The 16,075-nt window shown below is 29.3% G+C and overlaps 3 protein-coding genes across 6 annotated transcripts in view; 2 read left to right on the top strand and 1 right to left on the bottom strand.

The window, feature by feature from the left end:
* Nucleotides 1-733: 733 nt before the first annotated feature.
* On the top strand, nucleotides 734-7,428 carry LOC118443781 (nucleolar pre-ribosomal-associated protein 1). Of its 2 annotated transcripts, XM_085659501.1 has the most exons (9): nucleotides 734-4,452; nucleotides 4,524-4,841; nucleotides 4,914-5,050; nucleotides 5,255-5,435; nucleotides 5,545-5,672; nucleotides 5,765-5,974; nucleotides 6,070-6,290; nucleotides 6,384-6,780; nucleotides 6,870-7,428. In XM_085659501.1, the coding sequence occupies exons 1-9, from the start codon at nucleotides 900-902 to the stop codon at nucleotides 7,404-7,406; spliced, it is 5,682 nt and encodes a 1,893-aa protein (XP_085515627.1). In that variant the 5' UTR covers nucleotides 734-899; the 3' UTR covers nucleotides 7,407-7,428. The 2 variants fall into 2 exon arrangements, with proteins under 2 accessions (XP_085515627.1, XP_035727139.2); XM_035871246.2 differs by having other exon boundaries at nucleotides 4,914-5,435.
* Nucleotides 7,429-7,595: 167 nt separating this feature from the next.
* LOC118443866 (uncharacterized) lies at nucleotides 7,596-8,597 on the bottom strand. Its single transcript, XM_035871455.1, has one exon. It carries the CDS (start codon nucleotides 8,595-8,597, stop codon nucleotides 7,596-7,598), a length of 1,002 nt encoding a protein of 333 aa, XP_035727348.1.
* Nucleotides 8,598-9,474: 877 nt separating this feature from the next.
* Nucleotides 9,475-16,075, top strand: part of dgo (ankyrin repeat domain containing protein 6 diego) — a 131,026-nt gene continuing 124,425 nt past the window's right edge. The window contains exons 1-2 of one of the 3 annotated variants that reach the window (XM_085658314.1): nucleotides 9,475-9,648; nucleotides 10,332-10,817. In XM_085658314.1, coding sequence (XP_085514440.1) covers nucleotides 10,807-10,817 — 11 coding nt within the window. In that variant the 5' untranslated portion in view covers nucleotides 9,475-9,648; nucleotides 10,332-10,806. Of the gene's footprint in view, nucleotides 10,818-16,075 lie in introns of all 3 variants that reach the window. The other 2 variants (XM_035870996.2, XM_035870997.2) reach the window with 2 other exon arrangements.

Below are 16,075 nucleotides of genomic sequence, written 5' to 3'. Positions count from 1 at the left end.
TATGTAGGTTATATCCCTTTAGCGCATAAGATAGCGTGCGAAAGAAATAATGTTTTAATTTTTATAAAAATGATATATAAATATATATATTCACTAATAACTTATCAAATAATTGATAAAATCTTGCTTTTAGTAAGAAATTAGCGATGTAAAGAATCAGTACTTTAATGTTTAGTCAGACTTTGATTGAAAAGATTTTGAAAATACATTGAAATATGCAACCATTCGTCCAATAATACTTGCGTTGCATGATTTACAATTAGATTTCAATATATTGTAAGTAATAACCGTACCAGGTCTCAGCACGTAGAGATTGCAACATTTAGAGATCCGCGGGCTAATGGTACTATTCAAAAAATTTTCGATATTGGGATAACATGCCATTTGTCGAAAATTCAAATTTTAATTCTAACTGGACGAGGATAAATAATTATTTAAATATTAGTTTGGTACACTTTGAGCATGTTTCAAATTGTTTAAGTAATTCAAAAATTTAATCGAAAGTATAAATAATCGAAAGTAAAAAATATCAGAATATTGTGATTGGTGCGATTTGATTTACCAGCGCTAATACAGTTTAAAATTTATTACAAATTATCAATAAATTATATATATCTATATGTTTTAATTGTTTTAATTTAGATATATGTACATACAAATCTGGATTTTTTCAATCAAAAAAGTTATATATATATATATGATTATTAAAAAATGTTCGAAAATTTTATAATCTATTGGCAATATTGAATCCTTTTCTATTATATGATAACTTCAATATGTCCGTACACGTGGTATTGCGTTTGGATAGGTTATGATACCTAAAGATGAGTGTTTGTGTCCAAAATTGTTTTAAGGTGCTATTATAAAAAATAGATAGTATATAAGAAAAACTAAAAATAATGTCACCAGTGAATATTGAGATAATGAGTGCTACAGAAATAATGAGTGCCAGTGATGGACGAAAGAAACGAAAAAGGAATAGATCTTCTATTATAAATGGTGTAGAAAATGAACGAGTAAATGGTGTTGATGAAACAAATTCAAAGGATACTATCATTCAGAATGAAAACTCTATTGAACGACCTAAAAAGAAAAGACGTAAACTTTCAAAAATACATACGAATGATATAACTGAGAAGAACGATAAAACTTCTATTGAAATTAAAGAAAACGAGAATGAAATTTCTGATGAAAAAGTTGTTAAAGTTAAGACAAAAGGACTATCTGGAAAATATTTTAGGAAAGCTTTTACTTCTCCCAATGGTTTTGATGAATTAAAAACATTTGTAACTATATGTACAGAAAATAAAAAAAAAGACTTGGCTTCTGAATATTTACTTGCTGGTGGAAATATTCTTGAAGTATTGCGATTGTTAGATAACTCTGATAACAAGAATATCAGCAAAGCTGCTACAGTGTTCACAGCAATAAATATTTTAATTATGAAGATTCTGGCAAATTTTCCTCAGAATCTACCAAGCGCAGAAGAGGCATGTCGTCATTTAATTAATTCACATTTGTCTTCTGTATATTCGATGCTGTCTACTCAAAGTAATGCTAAACAGCATAAAGTAGTTTTGAAATTGCTTACAGCAATTGTATCCTTAGGTGGAACTCTTCCTAGAGAACTGGTAGCTCATTTATCTTTTCAACCTAAAGTCATAGAATCTCTTTTACACCATGCAAAACCATCAGATCCAGAAAATGTAAGAACATGTTACATTCACTTCATTCTTGCATTTTTAATAGAAGGAAATATTACAGTTATTAAATCGTTATTAGATAAACGAGATGTACTTACTAGCATTTTTCCTGGATTGATTTATGATAAACCAGAAATTATCAATTTAGTATTGGCTAGTATAAAAAAATATATTTTAGAAAACCCCGGTATTAGTAAAACATTAAAATTGTATGTTTTTTGTACACCTATCGTTCAAAGTTTGGTTTCCCTTTATAATTGGAAAGGACCAAATAACTGGTCTAAGGGAAAACGTAATAAAACTGTTACAAAAGATGTCCCTGCAGAAGAAAAAGAGCTTGTTACTAATATAGTACATAATTTTCTAATCACTTTGCTCACATCTCATCGACATGGTATAATTTTTCATGATCGAACCATTGGTACTTCACGTGACAAACATAATAATCAATTGATAAATACTGTTCTTCAGAGCTTAGATCGCCATTGGGAACATATAAAACCATCAGATTTAGTTGTAAAGATAATGGCTGCTTGTCCAAGTTTAATACGATCACAATTAAGCTATTTAGAATCTTATCTAGAACCTAGAGTATCTAAAAAGTGGATTTCTGTTATGACATTTGTTAAACAGATAATTGAAACAGTAAATATGGACATGTGTTTGAAAACATATTCCCCTGAATTAAATATATCTCAATTGACCAATGCCATAGGATCATTATGTGTGCCGTCATTATTAATAAAAGCTGCAATTATACCATCTTTAAATCATTCTAGTATTATTGTACGGCATGAAGCTATGGAATTACTTTTAAGTATGATAAATCAGATGAAGAAGTATTTATTAGCTACAAAATCGTATAATATGAATATATTTGAAGTAAAAAATAGTGTGATGGATTACATCATAAAGACTGTACCTAATTTAAACACAATATTAAAAGTATGGACTGATGCTTTTACTACAACTACAGATGTAAATAATTTACAAGAAGATAATTGTTTATCTGAGCCATCTAAACAAAACCATTTTTCTACAATTTTAAATGTACTTCATACATATAATGATGTATGTCCAGAACTTTTGGATATAACATTGGATATACAACCCAATTTATTGTTTTCTGGATTAAATAATTTATATGATGTGGATAATGATGAATTAATTATTTTAAGGATTAAGGCAATACAGTTTTTGCTTGCTTTAGATTCATCTGAATTTGCACCATCTAAAACGACATTTGTAGAAACATTTTTATTTCTAAGTCTTCTTCTAAATGAAAATTCATCTATGATTTCTTCATATGCAAAAGCAACTATCAAAACGTTATTAAATGTAACAGGAATATTTGAAGGATGTCATGAACAAATGGACATATGGATTAATGGTTTATGCTATGTACATAATTCTGTGGACAAAGCAGAGGTAGTAAATTGGCTTATTAAGCTCATTAAAACTACTAATAAACATATGGATAAGTATGTAAATATGATAATAACGGCAGAAGAAGCTGCTAATTCCGATGAGGTAATAAATGCTAATACATTGAAAAATATATTTTACGAACTTTATACTATCGAAGATAAAAAAGAAAAGGACAAAAATATTAAAAAGTTCTATATGCAATCAGCTACATCTATTTCACCTATTTTATGTTGTGCAATTCATAAATTAAAAATGGCTTCTACTTCTGTCTTATTACAATATGTTTCTTATATATTAGTACATACAATACATTATCAAGTTAATCCAGAACCTTTAATATATTTGATTACGGATATTCAAGATTTACAAGCAGAAAAATATTTACTTAGTTGGTGTACCAATAGTAATCCTATAAGTATACCAAAAATATTTTTATCTATGAATATTATGCACAAATTAAGTAAAGCATTAATGAAAAATTCTACAATAGAATTGAACAAACTGTTCACCGGAGATATTAAATTAATTTTTAAATATGAAAATGAAGAAGTAACAATAAATCATTCCTTATCGACATATGAAATTATAGTACTGCAAAAAATGATTACATTTTATTTCACACATGATATTCGTAAAAATGATTTAAATGAAGTTAAATTTAATAATTATAAAAGAGTCATAATATGTTTATTAAATATAGCAAATACCATTATGATTGAAGATAATACTACATTTGTACAAAATTTTGTAAAAACAATTTTTAGTCATCCGGTAATTTTACAATATTTTTCTTTCTATCGTGATGAGAGCGCTATTGGAAGTACAATAATAAATTTAATTGTTGATATTTGTCAAATAGTAATTGATGAATATAAGTTGTCTATAATTGATTTACTTACACCATATAAAAACAAGGCTATAATACAAATTGAAAAAGTAGTACATGACAGTCATGTTCAATATATTTCCTCATATAAAAACATTATTATGTTACTGGAACAATTGCAACTTACTGCAGAAGATATTGTAGATTTGCTTACTACATTGTCAAAAGTGGAAAAAAATATGTTTATATTAAAAAACACATCTAGTTTATCAATATGTGGATACATTTTTCCAAAATTATTGCAACTTCTATGCAATGAAAAAATCAGATCTGTTCATTCTGAAGTATCAAAATTAGATACACACTTTGTTAAGAAAGCATTTTCATATTTGATCTTTTTGAAACAACATCATATATCAGATATTAATCTATGGGAAACAGCTTTACGAGAATATCTATATTATTTCCCTCATAATATTGCTGCTATTGATACAAGTAAGTTATATTTATGAAAATATATTTTTATTACAAATATAAATACATTTAAAAGAAATTTTTCTTTCCAGATGTATTTAAATCAATCTTGAAAAAAAACATTGAAGATACAAATGCACGATTGATCTCATTTTTACTCAGCAGAAATGTAACATTTTTACCTTCATTTATACAATATGCACTTAAATATGAAAATATGAAAGAAAATACATACTTATTATCTATAATAGAAAATAATTTGAAATATGAATGGAAAGAAGGTTTAATAAAAAAATTAAATGATTTTTATAAGGATGAAATATTACATTATATATCACATCCCGCAGAATCTAAAAAGTGGATAGAAGAAAATACAAATGTTATTTGTTATATAATTGACAATTCATTTGGTAAGTATGTTTGATTGCATATATTTTAATTATATAATTATATGTTATATTTATATGTTATGTATTTGTTAGATTTAGAAACATGTAAAAATATATGCTACACTGTCCTACAAATTGGTGATCAATTAAACATGGTTCATACATGTTATATACACCTACTGAAGAGTTTATATTACAAATATGCACTTTTAGAGGAAAATGATATTCAAGTAATAATGAATTTTGTTCAAATACTTTTTCACATAATTACATTAACATTAAAAAAGGAATGTAAAAATATAGAGAAACTAACACTTTTATGTGAAAAACTGAATAGTACAATCAATCATTTAAAAGAAAAAAAGAATGATTTTATATTTGAAGATTTATGTAAAAATCATTCTTGGCCTCAATTTATCCGTTTTTCGCTGAAGTTAGGATTCTCATTAACGAAGGATAACAAAACATATCTACCAATATTAAAAACTCTATGCACATTATGTGATGTGATATGTAAAGATGACAGCAATAACGATTATGCTAAGACGATATTTGAAATGGTTACTTCTCATTCCGAATTTGTTAATACCATGTTAAAATCTTCTATAATAAAAAGTAAATATAATTCTTTTCAATTCTTTTTCTAAAAATTTGTATGTGTGTGTGTATGTGTGTGCGCGCGCGTATAAAACATTATTTTTCATATTGTATTATAAACTTTTAGAAGATGTAATACAGTTGCTATGGATTCTCATTCAGAAAAACAAGTCTGTAATGATATCATCACATATACCACTTTATTTAGCAGCTTATGGTGCTACCCTCTCTGAAACAGATCAACTTATTTTGCTTGTAAGAAATTAATTTTTTTTGTTATTACTAAACATTATACTAACAGATGTATATAAGTTTTTATTTGTAGTAAACAAAATAGATTTTTTTAGATACTACAATATTATGAACGTAATAATATTAAAATTAACGAATACCGTCCATATTTGTGGGGCAATGCAGCAGCAATACATTATAGTGTCAAAGGTGATGTAAGTACTGCACTTTGGAGGCAACCTTCTACTTTTGAAGTATTAGCATTATTTGAGAAAGAAATGGTCGAAAATACTGTGAAATATTATCCAATAAATAGATCATTACAGGTACGTTTTTTATGTTGAAATTATCGATATAAAATATGTGAACATTATAAAATCACGTATCGGATAACTATATTGATATATAATCTTACATACAGAGTAGTGAACTGTATAATGCAGGTGATATTTATGATCCAGCATTCTACTTACCTTTATTGTGTTACTTACTATCGGATAATAATATCGTACCATGCTATAAAATAACACAGAGCGGAGCTTTGGCTCTTATCTTAATGGCATGTAGTAGCAATCATAGCGAAGTTCGTATGGCGGCATATACTGTTATTTCAAGATATTATTTTCATCTTGAATCATCAAGGTATATTATTCCAAATATATATATATATATATTGATTAATGATTATTTTAAATATTTTATATTGATATAATTTTATTTTTATATTTATTGCAGTTTCAAAGAAAAAGTTCTTTGGATGCGTCTTATCGATTCCTTACGTAACGGAATATTATCAACAGAAATTAATTTGCAAGATATGCATATAACTTGTTTAGTATCTACATTTTTAGCCAGAACATCTATAATAGCTACTCAGCCATTAAATCCCCTTTATTTGCCACTTCATAATTTTCTTATGGCCAAGCCAGCATTAAACTTAAACACAATACCGGAATTATTACAATTATTTCATAGTTCTGATGTTCATCATAAGGAACACCGACATTGGATTTTAGAAACTATTCGTGATGGTATCAAAACGGAAAGGGATGTAGAGATTGCATGTAAATGCATGCTATACAAGATGCTATTAGATTTTTTTACTTGCTTGTTATCAGATATAAAAACAAAGGTAAACAAAAAAAATATTTCCAACGGATGAAAAATAATTATATAAATTTCGTAATGTTTATGATTCATAACATGCAATCCTTATTTCAGAAACTCATATTAGAAGTAATCGAATCGAGCACGAAAATTCCTAAATCATGTCGTTTACTTATACGAGAATACGGATTACTTTCTTGGTTGACAGAAACCGTAATACGATTGGAAAATTGTGATCCTCAATATCTAACTCTTTTAATTAACATTGTCTCTAATATTTTAAAAGCCCTATTATGGGTCAAGCAAGAATATGATTCTTACAAAGTTTTGTTATTAAAGATTCTCTTATCTTTGAAAACACGTTTGACTATAGGGATAAGTATATTCTCATTCGAGCAATATATTATTCTTTTACAAAAATTACTTGTATCAAAGGATTTAAATAATATTGTAAGTAAAGAGGATATGAAAGATATCGTGAATTTTTCTAAAAATCTTATTGGGAAAATAGACGAATACGAAAATATGCTAGATCATGGTTGTGAATACGTTAATAAGACAGAAACTTCAAATATGGCGAATGAATTAGAAGCAACGCGAACAAGTATGCGATCGTTGGTTTGGACATGGTGTAAATACAGAGTGAGATGACATCAACAATAAACTAATTTTTATTGTAAATTTTTTTTACTTATCGTATCATCGTACTCTATCCTCATTTTCAGATCGTATCCTTTATTCCCTTGGTAAACAATTTTAAAATAAATATAAAACATTGAACGCATAATGGAATAACGATTATTATTCGCATTAGTATTTATTTTTCTCAGGAAATTTTGATCAGTATAGTTTTGGATAAAATGTATGCACGAAAACGGGCGCGTTCGGATCATTATATTTGTCCTCATGATGACGTATGACGAGAACCAATTGGCGTATATATTTTTCAGACGTGGCAGGATAACCATCCACAAATTCTATCCCTTTATTAAATTCCTCTGTCGAAGTACCCAAGTCATCTAGATTTAAGTAAACCTGTTCGGAGAACGAACCTTTGTTCAACTTTTCCATAGCTATTTGAGCTTTAGGACTAGATAATGCAACATGTGCTGCCTTGTCTTGATCATCTCTATTCAGAAAAGCGCTTTTCCAACCATTTTTGGAATAACTTTCTACGCTATCGAGCCTCCCAGAAGCGTAGGGGGCTGAAGCATGTCCCCTGGGATGTCCCTTTGTAAAACTCCCATGACAATTCTTATTTTGTGAATCATCTAAGATCTTCGATGCATCCGCGGCCGATATACCGATATATCGAGCGCCACCAATCAATAAAACTATTCTATTATTTTCTTCTAACCATTGAATCTCTTTTATATAATTTGCTAACAATTTTACATTTCTTTTTAATTGTTGTATTGTTTTTTGCCTTAATTTGGTAGCATTTATACCGGTTTGTTCGGCGATTACAGAAAAAAGACAATTATTTAAATCAATATGAACATCTTTCGGTTGACCTCTACCTCGAAAGGTCCAATGTCCTATATTGTCTTTATCTCTTAAATGGAATTCTATGTCTATCGGAATTCCATCATTTTCTTTACCAACTGTTCGTTGTAATTCATGTTGCGAATTCCAAATTCTTATCACCGCACCTGTTACATAAGCTAATGCAACAAGATGGACCAGACCAGCTGGTCCATAATTTTCCAAATCTCTGATTAATCTCCACGCTTCATGAAGGTTTTCAAATTTTTCGATCGGCGAGATTGCGTTCGATCTTGAACGCAATCCTCGCAGCCTACGATCCCGATTTCTCTGGGCATCTTCTATTTGATTATCCATTTTTATACCAATTGATTTAATCTAAAGACTTTGATTCTAATTTTTGGAGAATTTTCTTTTTTGATTTGTTTTCATTTTCCTTTTTGCGATATGTTGATGCCATTTTTTCTAATGATAATATTTATGTTATTCAAATAAATCATGTCGCGTAATTATCGGTAATTTAATAAAATAATATATGTTTATAAAAAAGAATTCATCTGAGAGAAGGTTTCGTAGAAGAAATATTTACAGAAAAAATGTAATTATGATAATTACAATATCTATATTTTTTCATATATATAAATTTTGCCTCCATTTTTCACCGATAATTTGGAATCAATTTTTGTTTACATGATCGTTCAAATACTTGAATATATTTCTTTTTTAACCTCATAATTTAGAACATTGTACGCCAAAGGAAAATAAAATTTTTATGTGCAATTGTTTAGTGAGATATTCATTTCATGTTTTTCGATATATTTATCGAAATGTTGGTAGATCAAGAAAAAAGAAATTCGAGTATAATTATTTTTTTCTTTTCCTCAAAATTATAATCATAAAAAATTATATCAAGTTCGAAAGAAGGTCAGGTAGGTTCGAAGATGAAGTTCTTGATAATTTCTCGACGTTTTATCATCGTAAATCCTAAATATTAAAGGATCGAACGAACAAAAGAAATCGCCATTTTTCTTGTTAAACGACAAAAGAAAGAGGGAATGGCAAGGGCTGCCAGAAGGAAGAGGAAACGATCGTTGTCAGTTGAAAGAGGTGGGGAAAAGGAAAGATAGAAGGGGTGAGAAGCAGGTGAAGTGGGGATCTAACAGATCCCCTCGCTCGATTCGTGGGTTTCACCGGTCTCTTCGACGATCCATGGATCAGTCTCGATGCAACCGTCCTTTGGGTTTGGTTGCAGTCGTCTGTTTTTTTTTATATGTCCTTCTTACTTCGAATATGGCTATTTTATTTTTCGAGTTGGGTTTAATTTTTTTCATGACAATTCCAAAACGTTTTCACGGTGTTATTATCGAACAAGTGACGAAAAGCCTAACGAAGGAATTATTAGTATAGTGTAAATGTTAACGAATTTTTCGTGTCTAATTGTAAAATGCATTATACAAGCCTTTTCATTAATGTGTACAAAGTGAAATCCATTTTTACTGCGTTAAAATCGTCGAAAGATTTTCAGTGATACCTTACGATAGATTTTCAGGGTGTACTCTCTCAGTGTCATTCATTATTTTTATTTCTTTTTTTTTCATTTTTTTTTCCTTCTTTTTCCTTTTTCTTTTTTTTATTTTTTATTTCTTCGACGATCATCAGTGATAAAAAATAATTAGGAATTATATCGAAGAAATAGAGAAAGACGTGCGACCATGCGATCGTTCGAGTATCGAAGTCAGTAGCATGAATGTTTTGTATGCCATCCGCACGGAGAGCTCGATGCGTGGATAAGAAACTACTTTTTTTTATTCCGACGAACAAAAATCAAATTGTTCGACTCGCGGAGAAAAAGAAAATTTGATTTCAATTATCTCGTACGTAGAAAAAATCAGATTTATTTAAAAAAAAATATATATGATCGTACGGGGCACAATTGCAACGAGACAGTTCGATATCTAGATAGTAGAACATCTTTTCTCGCCGCTGATATATCAAGTAGAAAGAAAAAATTTTATTACGAAATAAAAAGAAACGGCGATTAAAATTACCGCCGTTTCGGAACGTATATTTTCTTTTTTTTTCCCCTATTAGGCAGGTGGCGCTGATCATTGGCCCGGTTCAAAAACGCGCCAATCGACCTTTTTTTTTTGCGACGTTAATAAACGATTCCTTCGAAGCGCGGTTTCGAAAACCCGCTTATTATCGAGAATACCATCGACGGTATATGAGAACACGATTAAAAATTTCGATCGACGAATTTCGAGTGGATATCTTTCGTACATTTCGCGAACGATGTAACCTGATTAATAGTGATATAGTTGAGATTTTTTGTTGATTGGAATTCGTCGTGATAAAGTGTACGTACTTGCTTGCGTATTTAGTGTGTGGTGTGTGTGTGTGTATTTGTGTACGCGTGTGAGTTGTGCGGTACGTGTACGTTCGTGTCTTCTTTCATTATATTTCATTTCATCATTTATCATCGTTCTTTTCTATGATGGATACAAGCTGAACGAATATTCATTTATCCGTTGGATTCTTCTTTCGGAAAGGACTACTTTCGACGGGCATGTATGGCTGGTAAATATCTTATATTAATATATTATATATAAATTTTCGAAGGGGTAATGTAACAAATTCAAATCGTCAGTTCGATTCTAATCGTTCATTTTATTTTATTTTATTTTAAAGTTAACCTCAAAATTATTATAAAAAAAAAAAAAAACCAAGTATGCAAAAATAGATACATATAACCATCACCTATGCTTTCTTTTTTTTACGTACACACACACACACACATATATATATACATATATATATATATATATATATATATATATATATACAATTTTATTTATGAAAATTGTTCGTATTGTCGAACGATCACTTTCGATTCTCAAAATGTCGTCGACTTTTCGAAAAAGATGAAGTTTAATGATCGCTAAAAGTACCGATAAGGAAACGAGAAGAAAAAGCAAAATATGTGTATACCACCTACAAACATTAGTCTCGATATTCTTGTATGTGTTGCATTCGCTCATGCATTGTATTCTCATTGCTGCTGCTGATGCTGTTGTTGCTGTTAACATATGGTATATATATATATATATATTTATATACATATATCGGGTGTCTCATTTTAAACGATATGGTTAAATATCACCGATCTTATTAATTTTATAAAAAAATATTTCATATAAAAACTGCTATATTTTGAGAGGAAAGTGTAATATTTATTACAAATATTTCATAGAAGGGGCTTGTTTTCAAGATATTGATGTCATAACAAATTTTTGTTAATGGTAATCAACATTTTAAATAGAATTGAAGTTGTAAAGAATATCGATATGAATCCAAAGAACACAAATAATATGCCTTTTTATCAATATTTCATCGAAGTATCTGTAGTATAGTATAGTAGGTAAATATAAACGATAGTATAGTACATGGTTACGACACGGATACAACATGGATACGATACAATACAATATAGTATATATCTAATATTGTATATATTATATTATTATATTATTATATTATATATTATAATAGGGATATTAGTAATATTAGAGAGAGAGCCATGATTCGATGAAATATCAATGAAATTACTATAATAAATATTACATATTACTTCCTTATAACCTAGTAATTTTTATTTGATAACATTTATTTATAAAACCAATAGAACGAATATATTTGGTCATATCGTTTAAAATGAGTCACTCGATATATATGTGTATATATATATATATATATATATATATATATATATATATTTTCTATATAAGTCTGTTTCAGCACAGAATGCGTATGCGTATTCGAGGATCGTACGTTTGAGAGCGTTTCTGTTTCCTCTCACGCACGAATGCGCGTTCAGGCACGTAGCTATTCAATACGCATCCGCCTTTGCAGTCGTGGCACTGGTAATAATGCGTCGGCCATTGGTCACGCGACGATGCCACTACGCGTTTCAAGTTCTTTGAGATTTTTTGAAAGATTTTTAATCCACCGAATGTTTTAATCTACTTTTCTGAAATTCCATATTTCTTTTTATTTTACGAATGCGATCAATGCAACGATTATTTATGCAAAATCAAATCGAATTGGAGACGTTAACAATGTGTTTACAAACGTATAATGTTGACTATGATTTTTAAAAAGTGCGCTCTCTTTTTGACGATTTATTTGAATTTGTTTTACGAAATAACAAAAGAAATGGATTATCTTAAGTTTTTTATAACAATTGTGATGGTTAATCTAATAAATTCGAACAAATAGAATAAATGTATATAGTTGATTAAAAATCTTCAGAAAGTGCGCCTTCATTTTGGCGGTTTATTTGAATTTGTTTTACGAAACAACGAAAGAAATCAATCAGCTTTAGTTTCTATAATAATTGATGACAATTAATTTAATAAATCTTAACAAATAATACGAATCTATGTTCGTTCGTTATATGAAAGAACAAAAAAAAAAAGAAATGCACTTTTTCTCGATGGTTTATTTGATTTTGTTTTACGAAACGACGGAAGAAATGGATCACCTAAAGTTTCTATGATAATTCCAGTAGTTAATCTAATGAACCTGAACAAATAGAGCAAAGTATTAAGAAGAAGGTAGGAAAAGAGATTAGGTGCTTCGATCTTCTCGTAGATCAGTAAAATCCTTAGGCAATTTCAGGATGGCGTGCCAAAGTAAATCGAGAAAGATTCCCGTCCTCTCTCGGTCTATATCTCGAACACCGCAATAGAGCGTGACGCTTGCGATTCCAACAGTCAGATATATTATCGTACGATCGTTATCGAGCTGCGTTATAAGCCGTACTATAAACGTATAACTTTGCCACGATATATTCAACGAGTTTAGCGCATACCTAAATATCATATATAGCTTGTGAACATATTTTCAGACTAATTAGAATCCGTTAGAATGAAAACTTAACGGTAATTAATATTTTCCAAAATATACGAAATCATATATATATCTTTATTTATTAAATCAGTATACTTACCGTTAATTACTTTTAATACTAACCGTATTAAAAATATTGATCAAATAAATTTAAAGTGATCGTGTATATTATTATTCTATTAAAAAATAAAAGTAATATTGATGTCAATGATAATCGATCGATCAATTTTAGATAAAATTAATATTTTTATAATTGCACGTTACTATAAATATCTTCTTTTCCTCGTAATATATAAATCGAATCGTAATATACAAAACCATATCTCAATATATTGTTATTATGTTATTATCTTTTATAATAAAATAATATCTAGTAATAATGGTAGATTAAACATTTAAACAAAAAAAAAACAAAAAAATAAAAAAATAAAAAAAAAAAATAAAAAGAAAAAAAACTAGAAAAAAGAAAAACCAAATCAAGAAAACGACATTTATTAACATAAAATTTGGATGAAATAAATTTTGGCGACAAGTTATCACGATGAAAATCTCGTTGGACTATCGTAGACGTTTCATTTTCTTTCTATGTCCCTGGATTTAATTAAGACGATCGTTGATGACTCTATTTCTAAGTTGATCGTTCGTGATGATTCCAACTGAACGAGCCGGACATCGCGCAAGAATTTAATGAAATGCGAGTAAGTACTTTCTATGAAGATCCATCGTTAATGACGTTGTCCGTGTAGATAAGCTCGAGCAACACGCTGTGAAATTCCAGTTAAATGAGAAAGAAGTATGAAGAAGAAGGTTGTAAAGAGGAAGAGGGTAAAGGGTGGAGAAAGGATATCGAAGAGAAGGGGATAAGAAGGGAGTCCTAGATAAGAATAGTTATAGTCGTTATAAAAGCCTCGAAAAAATATTCGTCTCCTACGGATGGATTTGATGAGATTGAAAATGTGATTTAGCATTACGATATATCAAATTTGCGATAGATTTCAAATTAACAATTAGAAAATTAAATAAAAATGACTAATTTTATTTCGATGGTATATTTAATGTTAATCGATAAATTAATGGGAAACTAGCAGGTGTTTCATTTAATCTTGAATTTTTAAATTCGCTTCATTTATCTATAAGATTATAAACGTCAATCGTAAAAACGTAAGAATAAAATCTTTTTTTATCCGTCAAAGGATATGTGAAATTTTCTTTAGAAAATTTCTTTCTTCGTTTGAAGAATGTCAATGCAAGAAAGTAATGCCTAGTTACATATATATATATATATATATATATATATATATATATATGTTTTATTATGTATACATGTATATATGTACCTAGCCATCGCTCCTTAATACGATTTACTTTTAATAAATATATATAAGATTTATTGCTATGGGAATATAAAATTCATAAAGAGATTATCGTTTACGTCGTTTTACGTTTCTCATCGAAACTTTCAATGAAAATCCTATGTGACAGCTCGGTAACACTTATATCGTTTCGCATCGACGATTATGTCTAATCACGTACAATCCAACAAGCTTAATTAATTTATTAAAAGGTTTATCACTATGGTTACGTTACAAAGTAATCGACCGTCCGTATAAACCGGCTCTCTTCTAAATCTCATCAATAGTATAGGCGTGTTGTGCATTTAATAGTAGATGTTAACGTTAATTACAATCGTTATTCTTACGATAAGTTAGTTTCTCGATCGAATCACTTGTTGTTTCTCTGTTTTACGGATACGATAGTTTAATATTGAATATTATTTCTATTTGAAACTACTAAGTAATTTATGTATATATATATATATTTTTTTTTTTTTTCTTTTTCATACCAACCAGTTTTTATTTTTTTTTTATTCTCTAATTTTTTTTTCTATCCGACGAAACGAACGCTTAAGTATTCTTAACGTTGGCACATTCTCTCTTTCTCTCTCTATTTATCTCAATCTCTCTCTATCTTTGTTTCTGTCTCTCTTTTTAAGAGTTGTAAATTAAACAAGTGATTCCACGCTCATATTACTCACAAAGCATTATTACGACCTCGACATTATCCTTTTTACCGTCGAACCTGAATGATTTAAATCTAGCCCAAGGCCATATTACTCGGTTGTTTTTCACTTTAATTATTAACCGTGTAAGTACCACCTTCGGAGGGTACGATGTAACTTGAACAGTTATATCTATACATTCGGGTTTTGTAGATCCATGAACATATTCGAGAAAGTGAGCTTGCTAACATTATACTATAGTAAGAAATAAATGGAAAGAGAGAAAGGGAAAGAGAGAAAGGGAAAGAGAATGTTATAGCGATAGCTATAGGGACAGCCAGTAATTAGAGGGTACTCATTTATTTCATGTGACTTCTCTCTCTCTCTCTCTCTCTCCCTCTCCCTCACTCCGGTTGGTCATTTCTCAGTATAGGTAAGTGATCTTCGATGAAAGTTGCTAGTCTCAAGTATTGAATTATTGCGGTTATCTCTATAAATTCAATATCCAAGTTTTTCTTCTTCGTTCTCCGGACGTATGAATCTCATTGATCGATAAGCATGTTGTATGTTCATAGAAATACGGACGATACAAACTATCGACAAACTGTCGTAATATTCTTAGACCGTAAGAACTATCTTTGATCTTTATGTACTATGTAAATCATTAAACGAAAAAAGTATGATGTCTCGATGAAAAGAGAGACAGAGAGAAAAAGAGAGAGAGAGAGAAAGAGAGAGAGAGAGAGAGAGAGAGAGAGAGAGAGAGAGAGAGAGAGAGAGATACGTAGAAAGGGTGTAAATTCTAGTGACTGTCGTTGACGATGCGGTTTATTTATGATGGTCGAAGCGTGAACATGATCTCTTACCTAGTACATAATGGAAAGTAGGATGGTATTACGGAATCGATTTACTATAAGCAAGAGAACGA

This window comes from Vespa mandarinia, chromosome 1 (genome assembly GCF_050613455.1).
Source record: "Vespa mandarinia isolate Hongniang chromosome 1, ASM5061345v1, whole genome shotgun sequence".
In the NCBI taxonomy this organism is placed as follows: Eukaryota; Metazoa; Arthropoda; class Insecta; order Hymenoptera; family Vespidae; genus Vespa; species Vespa mandarinia.
The sequence above is the reverse complement of the archived record's forward strand: the minus strand, read 5'-3'. Positions and strand labels throughout refer to the sequence as shown.